Genomic DNA, 24,317 nt, shown 5'->3' on the forward strand with positions numbered 1-24,317 from the left:
TCCTGTGAGTTCTTTCAGGGACAGAACCTCAGTAAAATGTCTGTTTTTTTCAGGCCTGTCTCTCCTCTCTCCTTTTACAAAGGAGGCAGCCAAGCTCAGATGGGTTTGAGAGCTGGAGGGTGGTGAGCTGCCCGCTTCAGTTGGGAAAACAAGGCCTTGAGGGCAGGCACAATGGGTCTTTAATTTTTTGCCACAAACTAGACTTGCCTAATTAAAATATAGACTGTCCAGTTAAACTTGAATTTCAGATATAGTAATTTTTTAATATAAGCAAGTTCCATCTAGTATTTGGGACATACTTACATTATAAATTAAAAGTTGTTGAAAAAACTCTGAAATTCAAATTTAACTGGGCAGCCTGATTTTTATTTGCTCAATCTGGCAACCCTATCCAAGCCCCAACAACACAAGGGTCAAAGGGCAAATGGCCATTCTTCCCCACTCTAATGAGTCAACAGGAATGAAGCTGAGGTCAGATGTCCTCAGAAATGCAGCAACTCTGAATAACTGGACAGGGTTCTTGACCTTGGCTGTTCCAAGGTGCAGAGAGCCTCCTCACATACCTTTCTTGCTCACACGCAGTCACAATCATTCACAGACATGGGAGTGTCCCTTTCCAGAATTATTTTGGAAAATATGTTTGAAAGCAAAAGTGCCCCAGGTTGTGCAATGGGGTTTGTGAGAGCACTCTTGCAAACTGGTGGTGCAATTTCAGAAAACACTCTTGCAGAAAGAGTTATTCTGGGGTATGGATGGAGGCAGGATCCAGGCATTTGGCCATGAGGACTGTGAGCAGATGGGGGTGCGGGGGTTCAGGCCCACACGATGGCAGGTAAGGGTGCTGTCCTGATCGGCACTCTGTTCCTCTCCACAGCCAGCAGTGGCACGGCCAGGCCAGCATGGTGGACCACTTACTTCCAGTGGACGAGAGCTTCTCGTCGCCGAAGTGCCGGGTTGGTTATTTGGGAGACAGGCTGGTAAGCAGGCAAGCTTACCACATGCTGCCCTCACCCCCCTCAGAAGATGACAGTGATGCCTCCAGCCTCTGCTCCTGTGCCAGCCCCGACTCGCAAGCCCTCTGCTCCTGCTACAGCAATGGCCCGGGCGCTGAGGGCCAGGACAACATCTTGGACTTCCTGCTCTCCCAGGCTACGCTGGGCAGTGGTGGCAGCGGCAGCATTGGGGCCAGCAGTGGTCCTGTGACCTGGGAGGCCTGGCGGAGGGCACCGGCACCTGTGAAGGGGGAGCATTTCTGCTTCCCAGAGTTTTCTGTCGGTGACCCCGATGATGTTCCAAGGCCCTTCCAGCCCACGCTGGAGGAGATTGAAGAGTTTCTGGAGGAGAACATGGAGCTGGGGGTCAAGGAGGCTCCAGAGAGCAACAATAAGGATGTGGAGGTCTGTAGTCAGCTCTCAGCTGGGCCACACAGGAGCCATCTCCATCCTGGGTCTGGTGGGAGAGAGCGCTGTGCTCCCCAGCCAGGTGGTGCCAATGCGGGTGACACTCAGGGCCCCGGTGGGGGGCCTGCACCCGATGGCCCCATCCCCTTGCTGCTGCAGATTCAACCTGTGCAGGTGAAGCAGGAATCAGGCACAGAGCCCTCCTCCCCTGGGCAGGCCCCGGAGAGTGTCAAGGTAGCCCAGCTCCTGGTCAACATCCAGGGGCAGACCTTTGCACTCCTGCCCCAGGTGGTGCCCTCCTCAAACTTGAACGCGCCTTCCAAGTTTGTGCGCATTGCCCCTGTGCCCATTGCTGCCAAGCCCATTGGGTCAGGACCCCTGGGGCCTGGCCCCACCGGCCTCCTCATGGGCCAGAAGTTCCCCAAGAACCCGGCGGCAGAACTCATCAAAATGCACAAATGTACTTTCCCCGGATGCAGCAAGATGTACACCAAAAGCAGCCACCTCAAGGCCCACCTCCGACGGCACACAGGCGAGAAGCCCTTCGCTTGCACCTGGCCGGGCTGTGGCTGGAGGTCAGTATGAGGGGTGACAGGCTGGGTGAGTGCTGCCCCTTATCTCTGTTCTTCTGGGTGTGCTGCCAAGGTGATTTCTTCTGCATTAGATAAGACTGATTAGGAAGGGGAGAGGGGTGGGCCCGGGGCAGTGCCCTAGCTAGCAACGGCTGCTCAGAGGCTTGTCCCTCCTGATCACTAAAGCCAGAAAACAACTGGTCTCCTGGTAAGGTTTGCTGGGGCTTGTGCTGAGAGCGAGGGGGCTGAGCCAGGGCAGAAGGGCTGTCATAACATAGCAGGGACAGTTGGGAATGATGGGGCTTTGACCATGTGTGCACTGTTCCCTCTGCCTCAAGCACCCCAAAGGGTAAGTACCACCCTTATTCCCATCTTACTGCTTATTGCAGACTGAGGCTCAGACTGGCTAAATAACTTGTGCAAGGTCACACAGCTTTGTAAATGGGATTTGGACCCAATGGTCATATTAGAGCAGTCACATCCTGAAGATGCTGTTTCCCAACCAAAGGGACCAGCTTCCCTTACAGAAGTCCCTGTGCCCATGGGTTGGGCCAGGCCATTGCTCCCATGGGAGACCTAGAGGTGTGTTAGAGAAGCTGTAAAAGCCAACCACAAGGGAGGGCCCAGCTGAGTACTGACCGAAAGGTGGAAGACTCTACTCTGTGCATCATGGTGGGGAGAACAACTCTCAAAGGACGGACTCTGTGTAGCATGGCGGGGAGAACAACTCTCAAAGGACGGGGCTCTTTCTAGGGTTACCCAGCCCTCAGGCAGCATAGCTGGGTGGGACCCCAGTGGAGCTCCCTTCCCTGGCCCCTTGTGCTGGCTCACCTTCTTTGGGAGAGCATGTCCACCTTTTCCTGAAAAGCAGGCAGCCAGTCGGGAGCCCAGCCAGGAGCTCTGATGCTTAGGGGTCCCACAGCTGGGCTGTCCCCAGTTTAGGATGCCCATCCTGCTGGAATCTCTGGCCTGCCTGGAAGGGTGGCTTGTTCTACTGGCACATTCCTGGGTTTTATTGACGTGGCTACATGTGTGAGTGTGTGAGAGAGCGATGTGGCATATCACATCTGTGTGCAGAACTGGATCTTGCAAGTGTATAACTGTGTGTGCACATGTGTACGCATCTTGCATTTTTCAGGTGTGCCTCTGATGCATGACCATGTGTGTACCTTGTCTATGAGTGCACATCCATGTTGGTGTGGCTCACAGGGAGCAGTTTGCAGCTTTTGTTTTTTGACCAGACTTTTGTCGGAGAGTTCCTGAGAGTGGTCTCAGGGTGGGAGATGCCACTCCTGGAGTCCTGGCTGGCCCAGGACAGGAGCTGTGACTGGAATGTTTGATGTGATGCTGGCAGCCCCTTTCCAGGGGAGTGCAGAGGTGACCAGGGAAGGGACTTGTTTCAAAAAGCATCTTGGGTTATGGAGGCCCTTTCTGAGCGCAGGCACCCTCCACCCCAAGGACCCGAAGGTGCCAATCAGCAGACCCGCAGGGCTTCTTCAAGAGCCTCTGCTCTAGCCCCACCACGTTGGGTGTCAGTGCTGGTGCTGTATGCCTTTGAGCCTCGTGCCGCACTCTGCCAAGTAGGACCTCTGGTACAGCGCACTTGCACGGCAGCTTGTGAGGCCTGATGGGGGAGGTGTGTAATGTTGGGGGGTCAGGGAGGAGACCATAGACATGGGGCTTTAGAGGCAGAGGGAAAGGTACTGGGGTGCCTGGTGGCATGGTTTAAAGCCCCAGTCCTGGTCAGCCTCCAGCTCACTGTGTGCCCTCACAGTAGTCTCCCTTCCTAAGTCTCAGTTTCTTCATCTGTAAAGTGGGGGTCCTACTCACTGCCTCTCTTTACCAGGACCAGGGGTGCTCAGCAGCACCCTTTCTCATTGGTGGAATAGTCACACTTAATCCAAGATCAGAGTCTGAGAAGAGAAGAGAAGGTTCTCTGCCTGGCCTTCATGTGGGCGTACCCCATCTCAGAGACACTACAGACTTAGAGGGACTCCTCTTGGATGCATTCTTCTCCTGGTGGGGTGCGGGGCTGGAGAGAGGTTGGGCATTTGGCTTGACCTGTCCCTCCCTCTGTGTGGTCCCCAGGTCTCTCCAGCATCAGTCTGACTCTTATGATGGGCTCATCTTCCTGGGCGCCGTCCTCTGGCTGCTGTTAACTGTTGGCAAGTGGCCCTTCCATTTGGGATAGGAATGGGTGGGACCATAGAGGAAAGGTATGGTCCTTGGTCAAGACTGCCCAATTGGCCCACTCCTACAAGAGGAGGAGACCTGTCTTCTAGGCTGTCTCAGAAAGTAGACAGGAACCACAGCCAAAGTGCATCTTAGGAGGCAGATCTCAGCCCTGACACAGGGGCATTATGAGGTAGTGAGGTATACAAACAAGAGTGGGATTTATGGAGGGAATTCAGCTCTGCCACTGTTTAAGCCTTGGCATTGTTCCTCTTGCTCAGGATTCACTCAACAGGGAAAGGCATGGTAGGTGCGTGACATGATGAGGTCCCTATGGAGTTGACCCTGGAGCCATCCCTGCTTCCAGCCACTCCTAGGGCTTCAAAAGACTTCCCTAGATTCTCTCAAGCTCTTCCAGAGTGGAGGTCACACATGGCAGAGGCCCTGAGAGCCTAGCACGCTGCCTCCCAGGGAGACTGTTTCTCTGAGAATTTGAGAGTTCCAGTTGGCCTTCGAGATCCGGACACCGCGGGAATGTATACAAGGCATGCATGTCCCTTAAGTGTGGCCATAGGGCCATCCGATGGTCAGCGGTGAAGGGAGCTCTTGTAGCAGTTGGACAGGAGGACAGACCCAGCTTTGTGGCCACTTGGTCTGGACAGAGCAGGAGAAGTGATGATGATGATGATGATGATGATGATGATAAGGTATCATGTTTATTGAGCAGCTACACTCTGCTAGCCACTATTCTAAGGTTCTCGGAGCTGGAATCCCCTCCACGAGTTATACTTAATTGCATACCGCCTGCCACGGGGAACTCATTACCCCATGAGGCTATTCTGGCCTTTATGTGTACTTTGGTTCACGAAAGCACCATCCAAGCTTGTCATTCTGGCCCACAGGCCCACATAATCTGTTTGCCGATCTCACCTTTGCAGGCCATGCTCACACTTGGACCTCAGCCCTCTCTGTGCCCTCTCTTTCCAATGCTTCTTCCCCAGTGGCAACTGTAGGTGGTCTTATAATGGTCTCCGCTTTGTTTTGCACAGGCCACAGGCAGTAACTTACTGAGTCCTTACAATAGCCTTGGAACAGAGACATCAATATGCATTTTACAGAGGGGGGAATGGAGGCCCAGAAAGCCTGCAGGGACAGGGCTAGTGAGTATGACTCTAGTTACACCCCAGGCAGTGCCTCAGCCCCACCCTGACCTGCAAGTATTATGGCAGGCATGCCTCTCCCACCCGGAGACACCTGCAGTCCTGGGCTGGCTTTCCCCTCATCTTTCTCTGTGCACTTGGGATTGTAATGGCTGGGTGTCCTCTCCCCCCCACAGGCCCTCAGCTTTTTCAGGTGTACAACATGGGTGAGGGAAAAGAGCTAGCAATAGCAGCAGTGATAACAGCAGTTCCTGATATGTGCTAAGCACTGCTCTGCATGCACCTAACGCAGTAACTCATGTAATGTTCCAACAAGCCCATGAGGTGTGCCTTAGTATGTTGTCCCCATTCTACAGAGAAGGAAATGAGGCACAGAGCATTTAAGTAAGTTCTCCATGGTCCCACAACGAGTAAGTGGCAGAGTCAGGAGTTCACCCTGGGCTGTCTGCCCTCAACCTCCTCCCCCCAGACTGAGGACCTCTCTCCAGCCCCTTCTGCAAGCCTCTAGTCAGGTGTGGCCTGCTGGAGTGTTGAGAGGACCTCCACCTGCAGCTGGTCTTTGGAGTGGCCCCCTACTCGCTTGCTTGCCTCCCCATGTGGGGAGCTCCCCACTCCCAAGGCTGCCTCTCTTCTTGCTGGGCCTGGTGAGCAGATTCCTCTTCCTCCCACCAGGCCTGTTCTGGCCCTGGCACTGTGTCCTGTGCCACACCCTGTGCACCTTTGTGTGATGAACAGTATCCCTCCCTGCATTCCTTTTCCCCATTGTCACTTGCCCAGGTTACCAACGCCCGCTTCCTTCTGCTCTTGGTCCTGAAGCCACTGTTCCCTGTCCCTTCCCCTCTTGTGACATGGTTCTGGCACCCTTGACAGGGTTGGAATCAGACTTTCCCTATTTCAAGCTAAGCATCTGGGAAGTGGCTGCTTGCCTGCCTTCCTAGAAGTTTCCTTGCTTCACACTCAGACACAGGCCTGCTTTGTTCCCTGCAGCGGAACGTCCTGTTCCAGAATGGCCAAGCAGTTCTGTCCAGAAAGAATCCTTTCCTGCTGCAGCTAATATGAATATTAATAACTTTCACCACCCCTGGGTGGCAGGTACTGTTGTCATCCCCAGAAGATACAGAGGCCCAGAAAAGGGGATTTGCAGGCCTGAGGCCACAGAACTAAGAGTGGCAGGGACAGGATTCAAGCCCAGTGGTCTGGCTCTCTTGGCCTGTGTCACTGCTTCCCCTACTCTATGAGGCATTCTCCGTACCCATCCCTGCAGTCAGCTCGGCCTCCAAGTGTGGCTGGGCAGGCTGTGCACTGCACAACGCTGGGGGGTGCCATTCCCATTGGGATCTTTGAGACTTGGCTTTACAATCATGGCTTTCTGGCAGATGGAAGGGGTGCCTTTGCACAAAGGTGTTGTATGTGTCGGTGGTGGTGCTGACATTATTTTTTTTTTTTACATTTATTTATTTATTTATTTATTTTTACATATTTTATTGATTTTCCCCCCTCCCTCCCTCCCACACATCCCCTCCCTCCCCAGAGTTTTATGTCCATTGGTTGTACTTATATGCATGGATACAAGTCCTTCAGTTGATCTATTATCTCCCCCAGATCCTCCTCCCCTCCCCGCTGAAATTTGACAATCTGCTTGTTGCTTTACTGTCTCTGTATCTATCTTTTGGTTCATCAGTTTATAATGATCTTTATTATCCACAAATGAGTGAGGTCATGTGGTGGTGCTGACATTATAAGCTGCTCCGGAAAGTCACCTGGACCTCTGTGCTTCCCTGTCCCGCACCCGGTAACACAATTCACAGTAACCAGCCACACACTCAAGGACCTTCCCAGAGGCCAGGTGCTGTGCTAAGCTCCTTGCTGATAATAAGAGTTCACATTGTTGGGTGATTGCCACGTGTCAAGCATTGCTGTAAACACTTGTCGCCTTTTATAGTCCTCTGAGGCAGGTCTGTCACTTACCTGGCTTCAGGTGAGGAAACAGCCTCAGAGAGCTTGCCAACTTGCCCAGGTTGCTGGTCAGTATGTGCCTGCATCTCAGCCACCTGTCCCCTCCCTCTGTGTGGTCCCCAGGTCTCCAGTGCTGCTCTTTGGGACAATGTGAGTAGGGTGTAAGGCAGGGATCTTCTGAGGGTTCAGTTCCTAGGGATGGCACCTCTCAAATTGCCAGACCCTAAGGCAGTAGGGAGAGGGCTTGCAGGTGGGGACAGCTTCTTCTCAGGCCAGGCTTTCCCTTGGTGCCCCCATGATGGCAGGGGCCCTGTGGTCCTGTGTCACTGCCTTTGGCCTCTGAGAAAAGTTCCGGAAGGTAGACAAGAATCCCAAGATTTTTACTAGATAAATGAGAAAACATGCCCAGTATGGTTCTTAAGTTTCTCAGGACCACATAGGACTCCCAGTTGGGTGGGGTCCTGAGCAGATCCTGCTGTTCCACTGCTGTGGGACCCCCAGCAAGCCTCTTGTTGTCTTTGAGCTCTTACCGTGTGATATTGTCAGTGCCATGGGCTGATCCTGACTCCTTGCGAGGTGCAGGCACGCCCAGTGCCTGGTGTCTGGGAAGGCTCTAGCACGTCGATGGCATTTCCTGTAGCTTTCTGCTGCTCCCTGCCTTGGGCATGCCCACCTGCTCTGACGCTGTATGTCCAACTGCAGCTGGAGGCACGTGGCCCTGGCCCAGGAGCTCAGGTTCAGGTTCTGACTGCCAGAGCCTGTTGATGCTGCTTCCTCCCTGGCACAGAGCTCCAGTGGCACATGCCTTCCAGCCAGGCTCTGTGGCCATCAGGGTGGCAGGATACAGCAGGGAGCTGTTTCAAGACCTTTGTGCAGGCCTCGGCTGCTCTGCCCTACCTGTGACCCTAGATCATCACTCTGAGCCTCAGTTTCCTCATCTGGACAACGGGTCAGTTGGTCTTCCTTAATTCTGAAAACATACTGACCACATTTGGCGCTCTGGGATGGGGTAGGAGAAACCTGGTTGTGCTCTAGGGGCAGGGCACCAGGGACAGCCAAGCGAAGCTGAGGTGCTTATCTTCCCTGCCTCTGGGCCCAGCTCCCCGTCTGTGCTCAAGCCCTCCTGCTGCCCACCTGGGCATTCCCCAACACTTGTCCTGCTGGGTCCTCCTGCTCCTTGGCAGGCTATAAGATCAAGGCCTCAATCCACAGGTCATGCCAGAAGCGGGCCATCACCCCCTACCCATTGGCGGGGTTGGGGACAGCTTTCCAGGAGCATCACCTAATCTGCCTCTTACTGTGAGGCCCCAGGTCCAGGAACGGGGCTGTTGGGTTTGGCACTCCTGAGTGTGTGCATATATGCATGTATTTGTTCACACATGTATACATGCATTGTGTGTATGCATGTGCATACATGTACACAAAGATTTGGAATGGGTGGCATATATATGTATGAGTGTGCACACATGTGCAACGTACCCGTGTCCATGACATGCACATACAGGTGGCATGTGTGTACACACAGGTGTGTTGTGTGCGTGTATGCACATGTGTGTGTGTGAGTGTGTGGATTCAGGATGTGGGTAAATGGATGCGCTAGGACTTGAGAGGACTGTCCCTATGACAGCTCCATCCTCCTGTGGGTGCCTGCTCTGGGTGCCTGCTGTGTCCACACTTTCATGTAAATGCACTGACTGGGCACCTACCATGCACCAGGTAGATGTGTCTTTCCTCATGGAGCTGATGGTCATCAAAAAGTAAGAACTGGATTTAAAATTGCAACAACTTTGGCAGGGGCCCGGATAGAGGTGCATTGTGGAGGGCTTTCCTGAGGAAGTAACATAAGGGATGGTGGGAGGGAGCAAGGAGAGGGAAGGACGAGCATTCTGGATAAAGGGAACAATACTGCAGTGTCCTATGTCAAGAGGGAACAGGGACAGTCAGTGTAGGTGGAACACAGAGGAGGAGAGTATGTGTGTGAGGAGCGGGGATGTGAGCGGTGGGGAGAGCCTCAAATCCCTGATGTCAGTAACAGCTGTCTAAGCCCCAGGGTCCATCCAGTTCTTCTCTCTCCCACTGTGGCCTCTGGGCTATGGGAACACTTGCTCCTGGACAGACTGGGGCCAAGAGAGGGAGGTGGCAGGGGAGCCATTGACACTCTCAGAAATACCGTTTAGAGGTACAGTTTGTTTGGGGACAGCTTAGGGAGTCCAGCTTCCAGGAAAACTGGGCCCAGGAATTGGGTGGGGCTCTTCTTTTTTCTTTTTTAAATCTTTACCCAAGGCTATTTTTTCTATCAATATCTAGAGACAGTGTTGTTGTGGGGAGAAAGAAACATTGATGTGAGAGAGATAACTGATTGGCTGCCTCCTGCAAGCGTCCCTGCCGGGGCTGGGGAACCTGCAACCGAGGTATATGCCCTTGGTGGGGAATGGACCCCATGACCCTTTGGTCCATAGGCCAGTGCTCTGACCATTGAGCAACCCGCCAGGGTGAGGTGAGTCTCTTTAATGGAGACAAGGGAAAGGAGTCAAGAACTCCCTGCTCAGCTGGGGAAAGACACTTCTCAACCTCACTTTCTCCTCTAGATGAGCTTCCCAATGTAGACCTCCACGGAAGCCCCAAGTTCGGGTCTAAGGGGAGAGCATGAAGCATAGCTTCAGTTAGGGCAAGCTGATCCCACTGCACGCCAGAGGGGGGCGGTGTTTGGGGTGGGGTGGGATGGCTGGAGAGTAAGTCAGATCTCTGGTAGCCTTAAAAGCCTGTCCCAACACCTATCAGCCCCTCTCAGGCCCAGATGCAGGAGAATGGCCTGCTGAGCTGACAGAATGTTTGATTTACATGGGGAAGGGGCTTGGGACAGTGGATTTTCACCATAAATTCTGAAGCACTTAGGTACCCTGGGCTGCCCAGCTGGTGGAGTCCTGGGTGTATGAGTTTGGGGATGGTGGTGGTTGGGGCAGGGCGGGCCAGCCTGGCCTCACGGATTGCTGTGTCCCTGTAGGTTCTCCCGTTCAGATGAACTGTCCAGGCACCGGCGTTCGCACTCAGGCGTGAAGCCCTACCAGTGCCCTGTGTGTGAGAAGAAGTTCGCGCGGAGTGACCACCTGTCCAAGCACATCAAGGTGCATCGCTTCCCGCGGAGCAGTCGCTCCGTAAGGGCTGCCAACTGACCCCACCTCCACCCACCCACCCACACAACCATTACCGCTACCACCTGCTCACCCCATCCCACCAGCCCATCGGATTGTCCAGATCGCTCATATATTTTGTAGCAATAATTTATTTGCCTCCTTCAGAGAGATGAGATAATGTTGCCAACCCAGCAGCCTGGGTTGGTATGGGAAGAGGGGGGCTGGCCTGGGAGGCAGGAACCCAGAGCTCCCCCACTTGCTGCCTTTCCTGGGGAGACCCAGCCTCTGACCCAGGAGGCCGGCCTTTGTGCCTTTGCACCTTCGTGCCTTCCTGCGCCGCTGTCACAGGCCTCTGCTGCAGTGTCTGAGGGCCTGGCCCTTCTCCCACTGGGCTCCCTGCTTGGGCCAGGGCCAGCACTTTATTGCCCGGGAAGATGAAATGTGCAGTTTTGAAATGTCAGTTCCCACAGGGAGCCACACTGGGGAGAAGGAAGTAGGCCAAAAGTTCTGGGCTGCACTGTGGTGTGCAGGTGGTTTCATCCAAATGATTTGCTCAGCCTGCGTACCAGGAGGTATGGCAGGGCTGTTAGGGATGCAGGGCCTGGCCTCCTGGTGGCTGCAGGATTGGGGTGAAAAGCTCCCCCTCTGGGGGCTGACAGTGCATGTGCTTCAGTTAAACATGCAGGGTAGGCAGGCAGATGCAGGCTAGCCCTGGAGCATCTGTACCCAGTGTGGCTCATCCCTTCGTCCTGGTTCCAGACACCAGCCTCCCGAGTCACCTTTGGGAGGAGAGGGGAACAGGCTGTGTAGCAAGTAGAAGAAGCAGATAAAGCCCCCAATCCCTATTTAGAAATGCATTCCTCATTTTGTCTAGAAATTAATATCAAATGAACTAGCTTGTTTTGATAGGTTTATTTCACATCCTATGAATGTATGTAAATAAACTGTACATAGGTACATCGACATAAAATATCTTTTAATAACATCAGCATTTGTGTAAATTTGAAATTTTAAAAATCTATAAAGCTGGTGTATATATGTTACAATTATGTATATTTTCTTTGGTCCTTCATAAAAATATATTTACTTTGCCAATAAAAAGAAAAAAGAACTCAATAACTTAATGATATTCAGACACTGTTTTCCTCTACTCTGCCGGGAAATGAGATGACCTGGGGCTGAGCCTCAGGGGACCTTGAGGTTTATATCTGGAAGGATACAAAGGCACCTTCGGGGTTAAGCCCGGGCCCCGTCATGCATGGCTCCCATACAGCCCCACCTCCAGCTGGCTGTCAGGTTTAGCTTATTCCAGTATCCCAGAAGGCCAGGAGTGCTCTCTCCTCTTCTCTACACAACCCCAAATCCAACCCCTATTTCAGCGTCACCATGGGAAGGCCCACGGGGGTCACTACTCCTCTGATTCATTGTTGGAGGCCCTTGCTCGGCACTTTACACTTTTGGTGCAGCCCCTCGGGTATTTATTGTGCACCCACTGTATGTTTTGTGCAGATGTAGGGGCAGATCATGCTCCTACCTGAGCTCCCCGAGGAAATGGCATATTACTTCCCACCTGCATGTGTGGTGGTAAATGGATTAGGACTTCAGCCACCACCTTCGCCCTCCCCAGCTGCTCAGAGCTCTGGGGAGACAAAGCCTCCAAAACTCCCCCAGATGCCTGAGGGCTCTCCGAGCACTTGCACAGTTGGGATTTGGACCCATCCACACATTCTGGCAGGCTGGGAATGGGTGGGGAGTGGGGCGGGACCAGAGGAAGGAGAAGCCCTGAGCCAGCCATGTGGGTAGGGAAGGTGGCCACAGCTCTCCTTTTGTGTGAATTAGTAGGTGAGGACCTTCGAGGTTATTGTATACCCAGCAACCTGATACAAGTCAGGACAAGTGTTTCTCAGTGACCCCCTCAGAGACTGGCCCTGGTCCTGGGGAAAGGACTCAGCCTTATGACCTCTGTCCTTTGCCCTGACCAAATATACCTTCTATGGCCAAACATGCTTGGGTAAGTGAGGCATGAGCATAGCCTTTCTTCATCCATAAACAAACAACAGAGCCCAGATAAAAGGACACCAGAGGTCAGGACAGTCACTGTGGAGGAGCCTGTGAGCACATGAATCCATGGTGCTGGGCACTGACCCAGGACTCCACTCCGCTCACCTCAGTGGATGTCCCCACAGCTCGCTTACGCTGCACCTGCAGCTTTCAGCCGACCCTATGTCCGGGCCAAGGCTAGGGTGGTTGTGTGTGGTAGGGTGGTCTAAGTCATTACCCTCAGTCTGGCTTCAGACTCCTCACCTGATGTGTATGTTTGCACCCTTGTCATGCACCTTGGCAGCACAGCTGAGTGAATAGGGCATGGAGGGAAGGGCACTTCCTCTTGATCCCCACTCCCCCCACTTGGAGTGGGTTTCTTAAACTCCATAGATTTGAGCTTCTACCCTTTGCAGAATGGGGATGAAAGGGTAAGAGAGAGTGTGTGACTGAATAGTGGTGAGGACCCTTTCCAGGCTGTGAGCCTGCCTTCAGGCCAGATGGAGAGCCTGGGGAGTCAGGGCCTCTAGTCTTCCATTGCAGCATGACCCATGAGAGCATTGGGTGTTCTGTTGAGGCACCTAGCTTGCCTCCTACCTCTGGGAGACTCCCATGCTACCACCTTTGTCACTGGAAGAAGAGTGTTTGTTTTGGCCTACGAGCCAAGAAGCAGATGGAGATGTGAGCCAGTGTTCCCACAATTGTTTCTAATGGAGAGGAGTCTGGGAAGTTGCAGAGCTTTAACACCCTGGTACCCCCACCTTGCACAATACCCTTCTCAAAGGCACACAGAGGGGGAAGTACCATTTATTGAGTAGTGTAACAGGCAGAGTATGGGCTAGACTGCTATAACAAAGAAACTCCCCAACGCTGTTGTCTACATAGCGAGTTTATTTTTCTCTATTTAAATATTCTGAAAGTAAGTAGTCCAGGCTGAAATGGCAGCTCCATTGTGGGGCATCTGGGTTCCTCTCTCGTTGCTCTCCATGCCCTAGGGTGTTGGTCCCAGATGGCTCACCAGGGTATACTGTGCCAGCCCAGGGAAAGCCATCAAGGGGCCATGTGTTCCCTCCCTCCCTCAAAGGTCAGGGCTGTGATTTGCACAGTCTTGTCCACTCATGTCCCATTGTCCAACACAATCACAGGTTCATCTGCTGTAAGAAAAGCTGGAAATTTTAGTCTTCATCTGAAGGTTATGGGCACAACTAAAATTTAGAAGTTCTATTACAATAGAAAGAAAACAAAAGTAGGTGTTGAGTTTTCACTGCAAGTACACCTGCCATGTTGGTGTCGAGCCTGGTGCCATGCATACATTCTGTTCACTTCTCAGAACCTTGCAAATTGGCCCCTTCCCTGCAGCATGTAAGTCATGGTAGAGTGGGTGGGTTTGGCCCTCCCATGGTTTTGTCCACATTCTCAGAATGGGTGTCACTGGCAGGTATGGAACCAACTGTCAGGCTTGGAATATCAGGGTATCATGAAGGGAAACCCTGTGGGAACAGAGGAACTCCAACACTTTGGTTGACAAGCCAAGGCTGCAAATGACAGAATCCTCACCCACAGGGACAAAAGTAAATAAAACAAAACCCTTATAAAGTCAGCAATGTCTACTCTTCAATGGATCCAGATTCTCAACAAAGGTCAAGGGGACAGATGCAGAAAGATTTGGGGTCTAGACTTCTAGGGAACTATAACTTTTCTTATGCTCCATTGGTTCTAAGTATCAAAGACCCAGACAGCAGGTATAGGGAGAAACTGCTGGGAATGAGCATGTTAACTTGCACAGCTGTCAATGTGGTGAGGATCTTGGAACATTACATAAGGGGACCAAACATGGGGACAAGGTCAGTTCTCTTTGTGACAGACACCAAGTCTGCATTACCTGAAGTTAGGCTAAGGTGACTAATGCCACGGGGCCTGTTAAAAAACTGCAGGTGAAGGCAAAGGGAGCATTCAGAAGATTCAGAAAGTATATGTCTCAGCGATCCACTGCATAACCCAGAAAGGCATCTTTGGAAATTTCCTGTTATCTTCAACAGGTAAAAAATTCCTGATGGCTCTTGGGAGGCCACAAAGGGGGCCCTGGCTAAACTAGAAAAGAAGCAAGATGAGATACAGAGAGAGATGGAAGGGGTGAGGGAATATTGCAAGGGAAGAAAAACTGCAACAGCAGAAGTAAAATCTGCCCTGGAGATATTAATAGCAATGAAGGGTAGGTAGAACAGGCTTCCGAGTGCTGCTGTGGAATTCACACTCACTTGGATCCCAGACCCAGCTGAGAAGAAAAGATGAAAGTGAGATAGGTAGGTATGAAGGAGAAGAAAAATAAAATCAGTAGCTGGATACTGGGGTTCTGGAACAGACTCTAGAACAAATATTGAATAGCATGTGTATTAATACTGTAGATAATATATATAACATACTAAAATGACACATATAAAATGTGCTAATATGCCCTAACTGGTTTGGCTCAGTGGATAGAGCATCAGCCTGCAGATTGAAGAGTCTCAGGTTCGATTCTGGTCAAGGGCATATATCTTGGTTGTGGGCACATCTCCAGTAGGAGGGGTGAAGGAGGCAGCTGATGTTTCTCATTGATGTTTTTAACTATCTCTCTCCCTTTCTCTCTGTAAAAAAACTAATAAAATATATATTTTTAAAAGTGCTAATATGTAACATATACTAGTGTGTAACATATCTTAATATATAAAAGCCTAAGTGACCATTCAACTGGTAGCTATGATGTGCACTGACCACCAGGGGGCAAGCGCTCAATGCACAGGCATTGAAACATGGAACAGACTGATGAATCTCAGAGGAAAGGGGGAGGAGGAGGACGGGAAGAGATTAACCAAAGATCTATATATATATATATATATATATATACTAGAGGCCCAGTGCACAGATCTGGTGCATGAATCCCTTGGTCTGGTCTGTGGGGATCAGGCTGAAACCATCTCTCTGACATCCGCTGAGGGGTCCTGGATTGTGAGAGGATGCAGGCCAGGCTGAGGAATCCCACTGGTGCACAAATCGGTGCACCAGGCTTCTAGCACGAATATATAATTCTAGAGGCCTGGTGCATGAAAATTCATGCACTAGAGGGGGTCCCTCAGCCCAGCCTGCCTCCTCTCACAGTCTGGGAGCCCTCAGGGGTGAGAGGCAACCTGGTGATCAGGGGAAGGCATTGCCCCATCACACCTCTGCTGCTGCCACTGCTGGCAGTGCAAGCCTCAGCTGGCCGTGGTACCTGAGCCTTGGGCAGCCCTGGGTGGCTGGGGGGCTGAAGGGACTGGGGAACTCCAGAGGCAGGTGCGTGGGCAGGGCTGAGGGGACTGGGTGCCGCCATCTTATGGCTGTAAGTGCCACCATCTTTGAGTGTGGGGCAATTAGCATATTCCCTCCTTATTGGCTGTGGGTGCCACCATCTTTGTGATGGTGTGAGGGTCAATTAGCATATTCCCTCTGTATTAGATAGGATAACAAATATGTACAAATAGAATTCTAATAACATTATACAATATGTAATTAAATTATATATAGCTATATACACACTTGATGTAAGCAGAGGGCTGGGAAAATACCCTACCCATGGAGACAGGAGGGCATAGTGAGTGGGTCTTGGAAGCAGAAACTGGAACTGAGCCCACTTAGCCCTATTGGCCTCTCTGACTCTCAGGGTACTTAGGTGAAACTAGTGTGATTAGATTGATTCCCCAGGATGTGTGAAGAGTAAGTTAGCATATATAACATAGCAAATCCATTGCATGATGAACAAGAGGCCGTACATGATGAGGCAGAAAGAAAAAGTCAACACCCAAAGAAAGGCGTCCCACTAGAGAACTGCTCTGAGATGAGGACATGGAAGCCCAGAGGCAGCTCGCACCTCCTGAGATCAGGCCTCGGCTGGAAGGACGCCTGTGGGCCTTGCACAAAAGAACCCCTCCTGGAGAGAGGTCTGGACCCTGAGACCAAGTAAGCTTTCAACCTCCACTGGTCCTTTCCCATCTCAGCTCATCCGCTCTCATTCTGGGAGTCCTGGAGATGTGAGGACACCCAGCATCGCCATCCTCACCAGCGTCTGGTTCTGTGAACTGGACCTCGATGCTGAGCTGAGCTAATGAGAGCAGTTTCTAGATGGAATGGGGCTGACGCTAGTGAGGAGTGGGATCACCACAGCTCCCTTCAAAAGATTACATCAGAGGCGACAGGTACCTGAGTGACAGGTGAGTAGAATGAGAGCAGGGTTGTCGGAGCTGGAAATAGCTGACTACAAGAGTGAAAATACATTTAGCTAGACAGGAGTCTAAAGAATGGCAAATGGGTTTTACCATCTAAATACAGATACCAAATACTGTTACCGAAAGAGAAGAAAGGTTTGCAACATCCAAGCAATAATGTAATTAATACCAGTCTGGCTCTAAACCCCCAGCTTATACGAACAGTTGTGCAAATGCTTGAAGTGTCTCTGGTAGTCCTTGCCTTTTAAAAAAGCAATTTGGACCCGTAGCATTTTTTGACATCTAATTTTATATATTTCCCCCTTCCCTGAGAAGTCTCTGCCTTGTGCACAAAATGAAGAAATGAGCCTTGATGTCTCATTTCTATGGTGTAATTGGAAACTGATAACTGGTAAGTTGGTAACAGCTGTCCCCAGAGGGCTCATCTGGAAAGAGAAAGAGGCAACCTGTCTGGTCCCACTGCAAAGTGATAGAGAGTGCCCTTCTCCCACTGAAGCTCAGGGCAAAAAGTGGGTGCTCACACTAGCTTGGAGCTGCTGGCAGGACAAGTAAGTGGACAACTGCACCCCCTTCTCCAGAGGACACCCAGGACCCATGAGTGCCCCATGCAGAGGAGTTCTGGGTCTCACTTAATAGATGAAACTGGGATCTCGCCTGTGTGTCAGCTTGAGGGTGGACTCATGGGTGGTGATGCAGCAAGTGGTGCAAGCTCCTTCTCTCCTGTACTTCCAACCTCGCTAAAAGTCTGGGTGCACATCTGGAAATTCATGCCTCCTCCTGGTAGTAAAGATGCCCCTCACCAGCTCAGCAGGCTCTGTGTTCTCCTATAGCATCCCATTTCTCTTGACCCCTTCAATACTGGTCCCGAAAATCCAGCCACTCTGGCAAGAACCGTCTGTGCCACCTTTACTTAAAGTTTGCAGGGTTACAATATTTTGCCTGGGAAACCCTTATTTGATGTTTTAATCTCTCTATATAAAAGCCTAAGTGACCAGTATGACCGAATGACTGGAACAATCAGTCAACCAGTCGCTATGGTGCACTGACCATGAGAGGGTAGACGCTCAACATAGGAGCTGTCCTCCTGGTGGTCAGTGCATTCTCACAGACAACCTCCTGCAGCCCCTCCACCTGGCTGGCTGCCCCCTCCACACACACCTGCCCACGACTGGCTGTCCAATCCCCATGGTCCCTCTCCCCTGCCAGCCGGCCCCCTGGTAGGCCTTGATAACTGGCCAAGCCAAGGGACTCCTCCTGTGCATGAATTTGTGCACCAGGCCTCTAGTTAAAATAATTATATAATTATAATATCTTCTAAGTTATAATTATATAATTTATAATTTTTACATAATATAATTATATATGTAAAGATTATAACTACACTTATGGCCACCCTCTCTATGAGGCACCCAGGGACTTTACTTTTGGCATCTGTCCCTTCTATCACCTTACCATTTCCCTCTTCCTCCTGGAACTTCAAATTCCTGGCCTCTTTAAATGCACAGGAGAATTAGTCAGACTCCCTGGTTCAGTTTCCTTATTTTCACAGGATGATAACGGTTCCTTCCTCATAAGGTCAGTGTGTGGACTAAATGAGTGAACATGAAATGCACTGAGAACAGAGTCTGGCAAGGTGTAAAAGCTGTTACTGTTGGTGGTATTTTTATTACTACACATTGTTACTTGAGCATTCCCTCAGTAGCTCCGCCTCTTTCACGCCAAGAAGCTGAATAAGACATTTCTTCTAAATGAACACAGTACTCTTCCAACAGTCATCTCATCAGGTCAAAGGTTTTTGAGCACCTGCACATCTTGCTGGCAGATGGGCCAGCCCATTCCCTCTATAAAAGGATTGCAACATCTCCTCAGTGTTCATTCACAGATCATTACACACGTAGCAGAGAGAACTCAAAGCTAAAACAGGAGAGGGCAACACTCAGAGTTTATTCTTGCATTGCTTATTAATTATCATCTTATTTTCCATACAAACAATTGTAAACCGACCTTTGTCCCACCCTCTATGTTCAAGCCATTGTTGATGAAGAATCAGGTGATAAACAAGATAAACCCAATTGGAAACTATAGAGGCTTTAAAAGGCTATGTATGTCTCACAGGTTTTAGTTTCATTCTTATTTGCATTATTTTCTAGCTAGGAAGCTAATCATTGGACTGTCCCACTTAATACCAGACACCTGGAAATTCTAGCTGAGGATGAATTCTCTTACACTGTCACACTTTCCACACCCCAACAGGAGTCATAGGCCTTGCATTCCATAAAAAGGACCCCAAAACATATGCCCCAATCTTGAGGGGCCTGAGGTCTGAGTGCAGGGGGCCTATCTTGGTGTGTGTGTGTGTGTGTGGTTATACCCCCCCCCCCCATCAACATAGTTAGCCACAGTGATATAATTTATTTCTAAACCAATGAGCTTTATTTCATGCATACAAAAAAGAAAAAGAATAGACATGGATAAAGTTAGACATGGAGAGAAATGTATGAGCTAACAAGCCAAATATAACTGGAATGCATAGAACTGTTCTATAAATGAGTGATTAAAAGATAAAAATTCCAATAGAAAAATGGGCAATGAATATAGTAACTTACAGAGTAAGAAATGTGATTAGCAAATCAGTCCATTGAGAAGAAGTTTGATCATATTTATACATGAAAACAAAAATGACTATGGATCTTATTTATGCAAGCTAGACTGGAAAAAAAAAAGGAAAAAATGGATTACATCCAAGGGTTAGAAATGACTGCTTCAACATTGTTAATGGCAGCACAATTGTTTTTCAAAGGACAACTTGGAAGAATTTATCAAAATTTAAAATGTGCCTGCTCTTTGATCCAGCAAACCCACCATTAAACATTTGTGTATAAAAGTATGTGTACAAGTTTGTTCTATTTAGCATTATCTACACTAATAAAAGATAAATATACAAATTGACCATACCTCCATGATGTCCACCAACCAATCAGGAGTGCATATGCAAATTAATCTAACAAAGATGGCAGTTTAATCTGCATACACAGTCTTGGAGTGAAGACTGAAGGCTCTGTCCCGAGCGAAGACTGAAGACTGAAGAGGCTTAGCTTCTCCCTGTGGCAGGAGTGAAGAAGCCAGACCTCCCTGCAGCTGGAGCGGAGAAGCCAGGCCTCCCTGCAGCTGGAGCGGAGAAGCCAGGCCTCCCTGCAGCTGGAGCTGAGAAGCCAGGCCTCCCTGCAGCTGGAGCGGAGAAGCCAGGCCTCCCTGCAGCTGGAGCGGAGAAGCCAGGCCTCCCTGCAGCTGGAGCGGAGAAGCCAGGCCTCCCTGCAGCTGGAGCGGAGAAGCCAGGCCTCCCTGCAGCTGGAGCAGAGAAGCCAGGCCTCCCTGCAGCTGGAGCGGAGAAGCCAGGCCTCCCTGCAGCTGGAGCGGAGAAGCCAGGCCTCCCTGCAGCTGGAGCGGAGAAGCCAGGCCTCCCTGCAGCTGGAGTGAAGAAGCCAGGCCTCCCTGCAGCTGGAGCAGAGAAGCCAGGCCTCCCTGCAGCTGGAGTGAAGAAGCCAGGCCTCCCTGCAGCTGGAGTGAAGAAGCCAGGCCTCCCTGCAGCTGGAGCAGAGAAGCCAGGCCTCCCTGCAGCTGGAGTGAAGAAGCCAGGCCTCCCTGCAGCTGGAGCGGAGAAGCCTAGCCTCAAGGCTAGGCTACTCAGCTGCAGCCGGAGTGAAGGCTTGGTCCCAGGTGCTGGAAGAAAACCGGTGCTGGCAGTCAGGGGAAGGAAGGCCTATTGCACGAATCTTCATGCAACCGGCCTCTAGTTTATAAAATAAAAGCGTAATATGCTAATTAGACAGGACATCCTTCTAGGCATCCTTCTGAACAAAGCCACAGCAGCAGGGGCCAAGACAGAGGCAGCTGCAGCGGTGGCAGGGGCCTGAGCCCCTTGCACTAATTTCATGCATCAGGCCTTTAGTTATTTATAACAGCAAACATTGGAAAACAATCTAAAAATTTACTAGTGGATGATTGGATAGATAAATTATGCTTCACCCAAACTAGCTTGTACTTGGTTGGCTGTCATAATTATAGAATACTTACCCTTTATAGAAAAATTATGTATCAGGTCTTAATTTTTTCACCGGATTAACGTGATGGGACAGGATGTAGGTGTTAATAGCCTTGATACTCATGCGGCCCATGGAGGCACAATGGGACGATGGGAGAGAGCGCATGCCATACACCACTCCCCACTTCTAGTTCAGTGGATTTAGCCCACTCTGCCATTCTGAGAAAATGCTGGGCAGCTTCACACAGGGCTTTGTACCGGCTGTTCCCTCCACCTGGAACGCTCTCCCTACAGCTCCTTTCACGCCTCCTTCAAGTCTGACCCGGATGTTACTGTGATGGAGAGGACTCTCATTAATAGATGTACCTATCTTTATTTTCTAGTCTTGATAAGTGCATCCTGGCTATGCAATGTATTAATGCAGGGGAAGCGGAGAGAAGGGCATTCCAGAATCCTCTACTATTTTTGCAACTTCTATAAATCTAAAGTTATTTCAAAATAAAATATTTAGAAACAACAAAAAGTTTTGCTTCTGCCAGCACTTTCTGCCTCTTCCCCTTCCCAATCTTTCCATCTTTCTCCATAGCACTCATCTTCTCCTGTGCCAATAAGATCTAAGTTCAGTGTGGGATCTGTCTCTCCACCCTCCCCCCCCCCCCCCCCAGCTTGGCTATGTGTGTTTTTAATATATTTTATTGATTTTTTTACAGAGAGGAAGGGAGAGAGATAGAGAGCTAGGAACGTCGATGAGAGAGAAACATCACCCCCCCCACACACACACACACACACTGGGGATGTGCCTGCAACCAGTGTACATGCCCCTGACCTGGGACCTTTCAGTCCGCAGACCGACGCTCTATCCACTGAGCCAAACCGGTTTTGGCTTGCCTGTGTTTTATGAGAACAGAATTTGCTATGAACCCAGATCCTTGAATAAATAGTCCTGGATTGTCTTCTATTCTCCCCAGGCGGTCCGTGAAGCTCTGTCCAGAGCCGTGGGCTGAACGTCGCTGTACTGGGGAGTTCAGGTGAAGACACATGTGTGATATTTTTAATGGTGGTGGCAGCTTTTCCAACCCTCAGTTCGGGGCTCTTGGTGATGTGGCCACTGCACCTCCCACCAAAGGGGCTTCCTTTCCCCGCCCCTGACTTGGGCTGTGGTGGGACTGACATCTGATTTCTGAACCTGGGCCTCAAGAAGCCTTGCAGCGTCTGTTCCATGCTCTTGGGGGCCCCAGACCACCTTGTGAAGAAGCCTGGGCAGGCCTTATCGAGGGAAGAATCCTCAAGGGTGACTGTCAGCAGCAGCCACCAAACCTGGGAGTGACGCTGCCTGACACCAGGGGTCAGCAAGCTCATCTGTAACGAACAAGATAGTGAGTATTTTAAGCTTTGAAGGCCATATGCGTTTCTGTCCAACCAGGTGAAAGCAGCCATCGGCAATATGTAAACAAGCATGCCTGACTATCAGCCCAGACACAGAGAGGGGGAGCCCTGCCAGCAAAGTCCGTCTATGAGAGCCTGAAGACTGGATGCCTGGCAGGAGCTCAAAGGAGCTGAAATCAACACTCCCTTCTGACACCAGGCGCTACAAGAAGGGGGTGGGAGGGGCTGCAGGACTGGGGACTGCCTGGTTGGCCCCAACTAGTCAGTGACTGGAGAGACACCTCCCCTTCTTCAGGAATAGCTGGGACACAGCATGTGCCTAAGACATGGATCCAACCAAAGGAGGAGGGGTCCACCCAACTGTTTACTGTTGATAGGGAACTGGTTGGATCACCTGCTGCCCCATTTTTGAACGAGCTGATAAGTAAGGCGCTGGGGGCTGGGTCACCTTCCTGGCTTGCTCCAGATCCCTTAGTAAACAGGAATGGGGCTCCACAAGCACTGAGCAGGTAACTGTGCGCTGGGAGGAGGCGGGACTGCACCTAACCTGTACATTCCTACCTTGCCCGCTGCCCTTGGACCTGGCTAACCTTCCCATAGGTAGTGAAGGTCAGGAGACATACAGATCTGAGCTCTGGGGAAGAAAGGCTTTGAGGATAGGGGTTGTCTCCCTGCGAGAGGAGCTTGGGAGTGTGGTTGCAGAGAAGGGGTGGAGAATGCACTCCAGGAGGGTGACCGAGGGCAGGAGAAGGATGCACCATTTCAGCTCAGGTTCAGGGCTCTTTCCCCAGCTGAGTGGATGGGAGAGCATAGAGCTCGGGAAAGGATGGCCATGCTTCTACAAGGTGGAAGGAAGGCGTGGGAACCTTGGCCTGGCAAAGCCGAGGGGCCTGGATGAAGTGCCTTCTGCTCTTCCCAGGGTCTAACTTGCACCTGGGACGCCGTGGAGGTCGTCCATCCTTCCTAGTGGGAGATTCTTGGCTTAGGAAGAGGGCAAGGAGGCGGGAGCACGCCGAGGCTTCTCTCCCCCAAAGGCCCCTTGGCCTGGGCTTACTCTTCTGGAATCTGGAAGGGGTTCAGCTCTTGGTGTGGGTGAGATTCTGGAGCAACTACAAACATGCGTAGCAGGGACTCTGAATGTATGGTCCCACGACACAGGGTGGCACAAGACCTGTTATTTTGTTACAGCAGCCTGAGCTGACCCAGACAGTTTGCCTCCTTCCTGCCTTCCCTGGGTGTTGATCTTCAGGGCAGCACGTGTCTCGCACATCGACTTCCATCTTCGAGTCCAGTTCTGGGGAGATTACCGTATGCCTGGGAGCAGAAAGCCAGCCAGGAAGTGACCCAGCCCGGCCAGGCTCTTCCTCTCCTCATGGTGGGGACCTCAACGTGGGGGCTGGGATGCTGGTTTTCTCCCACTGTTAGCTGGCCTGCTGGTCCTCAGGCCGGAGTCACAGAGCAGGAACAGAACCACTGAGGCCTGGGACATGGCCTGTTGGGTGGAGAGGCGGACTGGGAACCTTGTCAAATCCACTGTTGGGGTTGTCACTGGCGTCTGATGCTCAGGTGCCCCAGCTGGGACAGTAAGTGGGTAAAGCTGATGGATGCTCATGGTGGGGGCGCTGGCCTGCAGGAGGAGGGATTCAGGTGGCAAGGACGGTCCTTCTCAGCTCCAGTTGATTGCGGTCCTGTTGCCAGAGCTTCCATTGTTTGAAGACAAGCTAAAGACCCTGACTTTTATGCAGAATATTGTCGATTTTAAATGTTGGTCCCATTTCTCAAAAACGAACACTTGGATTTTTTTTTTTTTCAATAAATATATTGGAAATATTTTTTTGAAATTTGTGACAATTTGAAAAAAACGGCAGACAGTCTGTGTAGCCAATATATATATATATATATATATATATATATATATATATATATATATATACATATATATATATATATTTTTTTTAAGGAAAAAGGTATGTCATGAATGCATAAACCATATGAAGATGCTATTATATTTTATCATTTACTACCATAAATATACACAAGTCAATTATAAAAATTGAACGTTTATCAAAACTTATACCCACAAACACTGACAGATCATACATGGTGCCATACAGCTGAGAGAAATGTAAACAGATGTAAAGGAGCAGAATGCAATCATGACTACATAAATAATACAATCTGCACCACTGTAACAATTTTGTAGTCACCTTCTGC

The 24,317-nt window shown here is 50.6% G+C and overlaps 1 protein-coding gene and 1 non-coding gene across 5 annotated transcripts in view; both read left to right on the top strand.

The window, feature by feature from the left end:
* KLF15 (Kruppel like factor 15) overlaps positions 1-24,317 on the top strand; it is a 35,711-nt gene that overhangs the window by 3,791 nt on the left and 7,603 nt on the right. For 3 of the 4 annotated variants that reach the window (XM_036418285.2, XM_036418283.2, XM_036418284.2), the window contains exons 2-3: positions 875-1,975; positions 10,265-11,513. In XM_036418285.2, coding sequence (XP_036274178.1) covers positions 900-1,975; positions 10,265-10,433 — 1,245 coding nt within the window. In that variant the 5' untranslated portion in view covers positions 875-899 and the 3' untranslated portion in view covers positions 10,434-11,513. Of the gene's footprint in view, positions 1-874; positions 1,976-10,264; positions 11,514-24,317 lie in introns of those variants that run through there. The other variant, XM_045574930.1, reaches the window with a different exon arrangement.
* LOC118707651 lies at positions 1,984-8,201 on the top strand. Its single transcript, XR_004984350.2, has 2 exons — positions 1,984-6,716; positions 7,021-8,201. It is a non-coding gene; the product is annotated as an uncharacterized LOC118707651 (transcript).

Source organism: Pipistrellus kuhlii, unplaced genomic scaffold, assembly GCF_014108245.1.
Source record: "Pipistrellus kuhlii isolate mPipKuh1 unplaced genomic scaffold, mPipKuh1.p scaffold_m20_p_6, whole genome shotgun sequence".
Classification (NCBI taxonomy): domain Eukaryota; kingdom Metazoa; phylum Chordata; class Mammalia; order Chiroptera; family Vespertilionidae; genus Pipistrellus; species Pipistrellus kuhlii.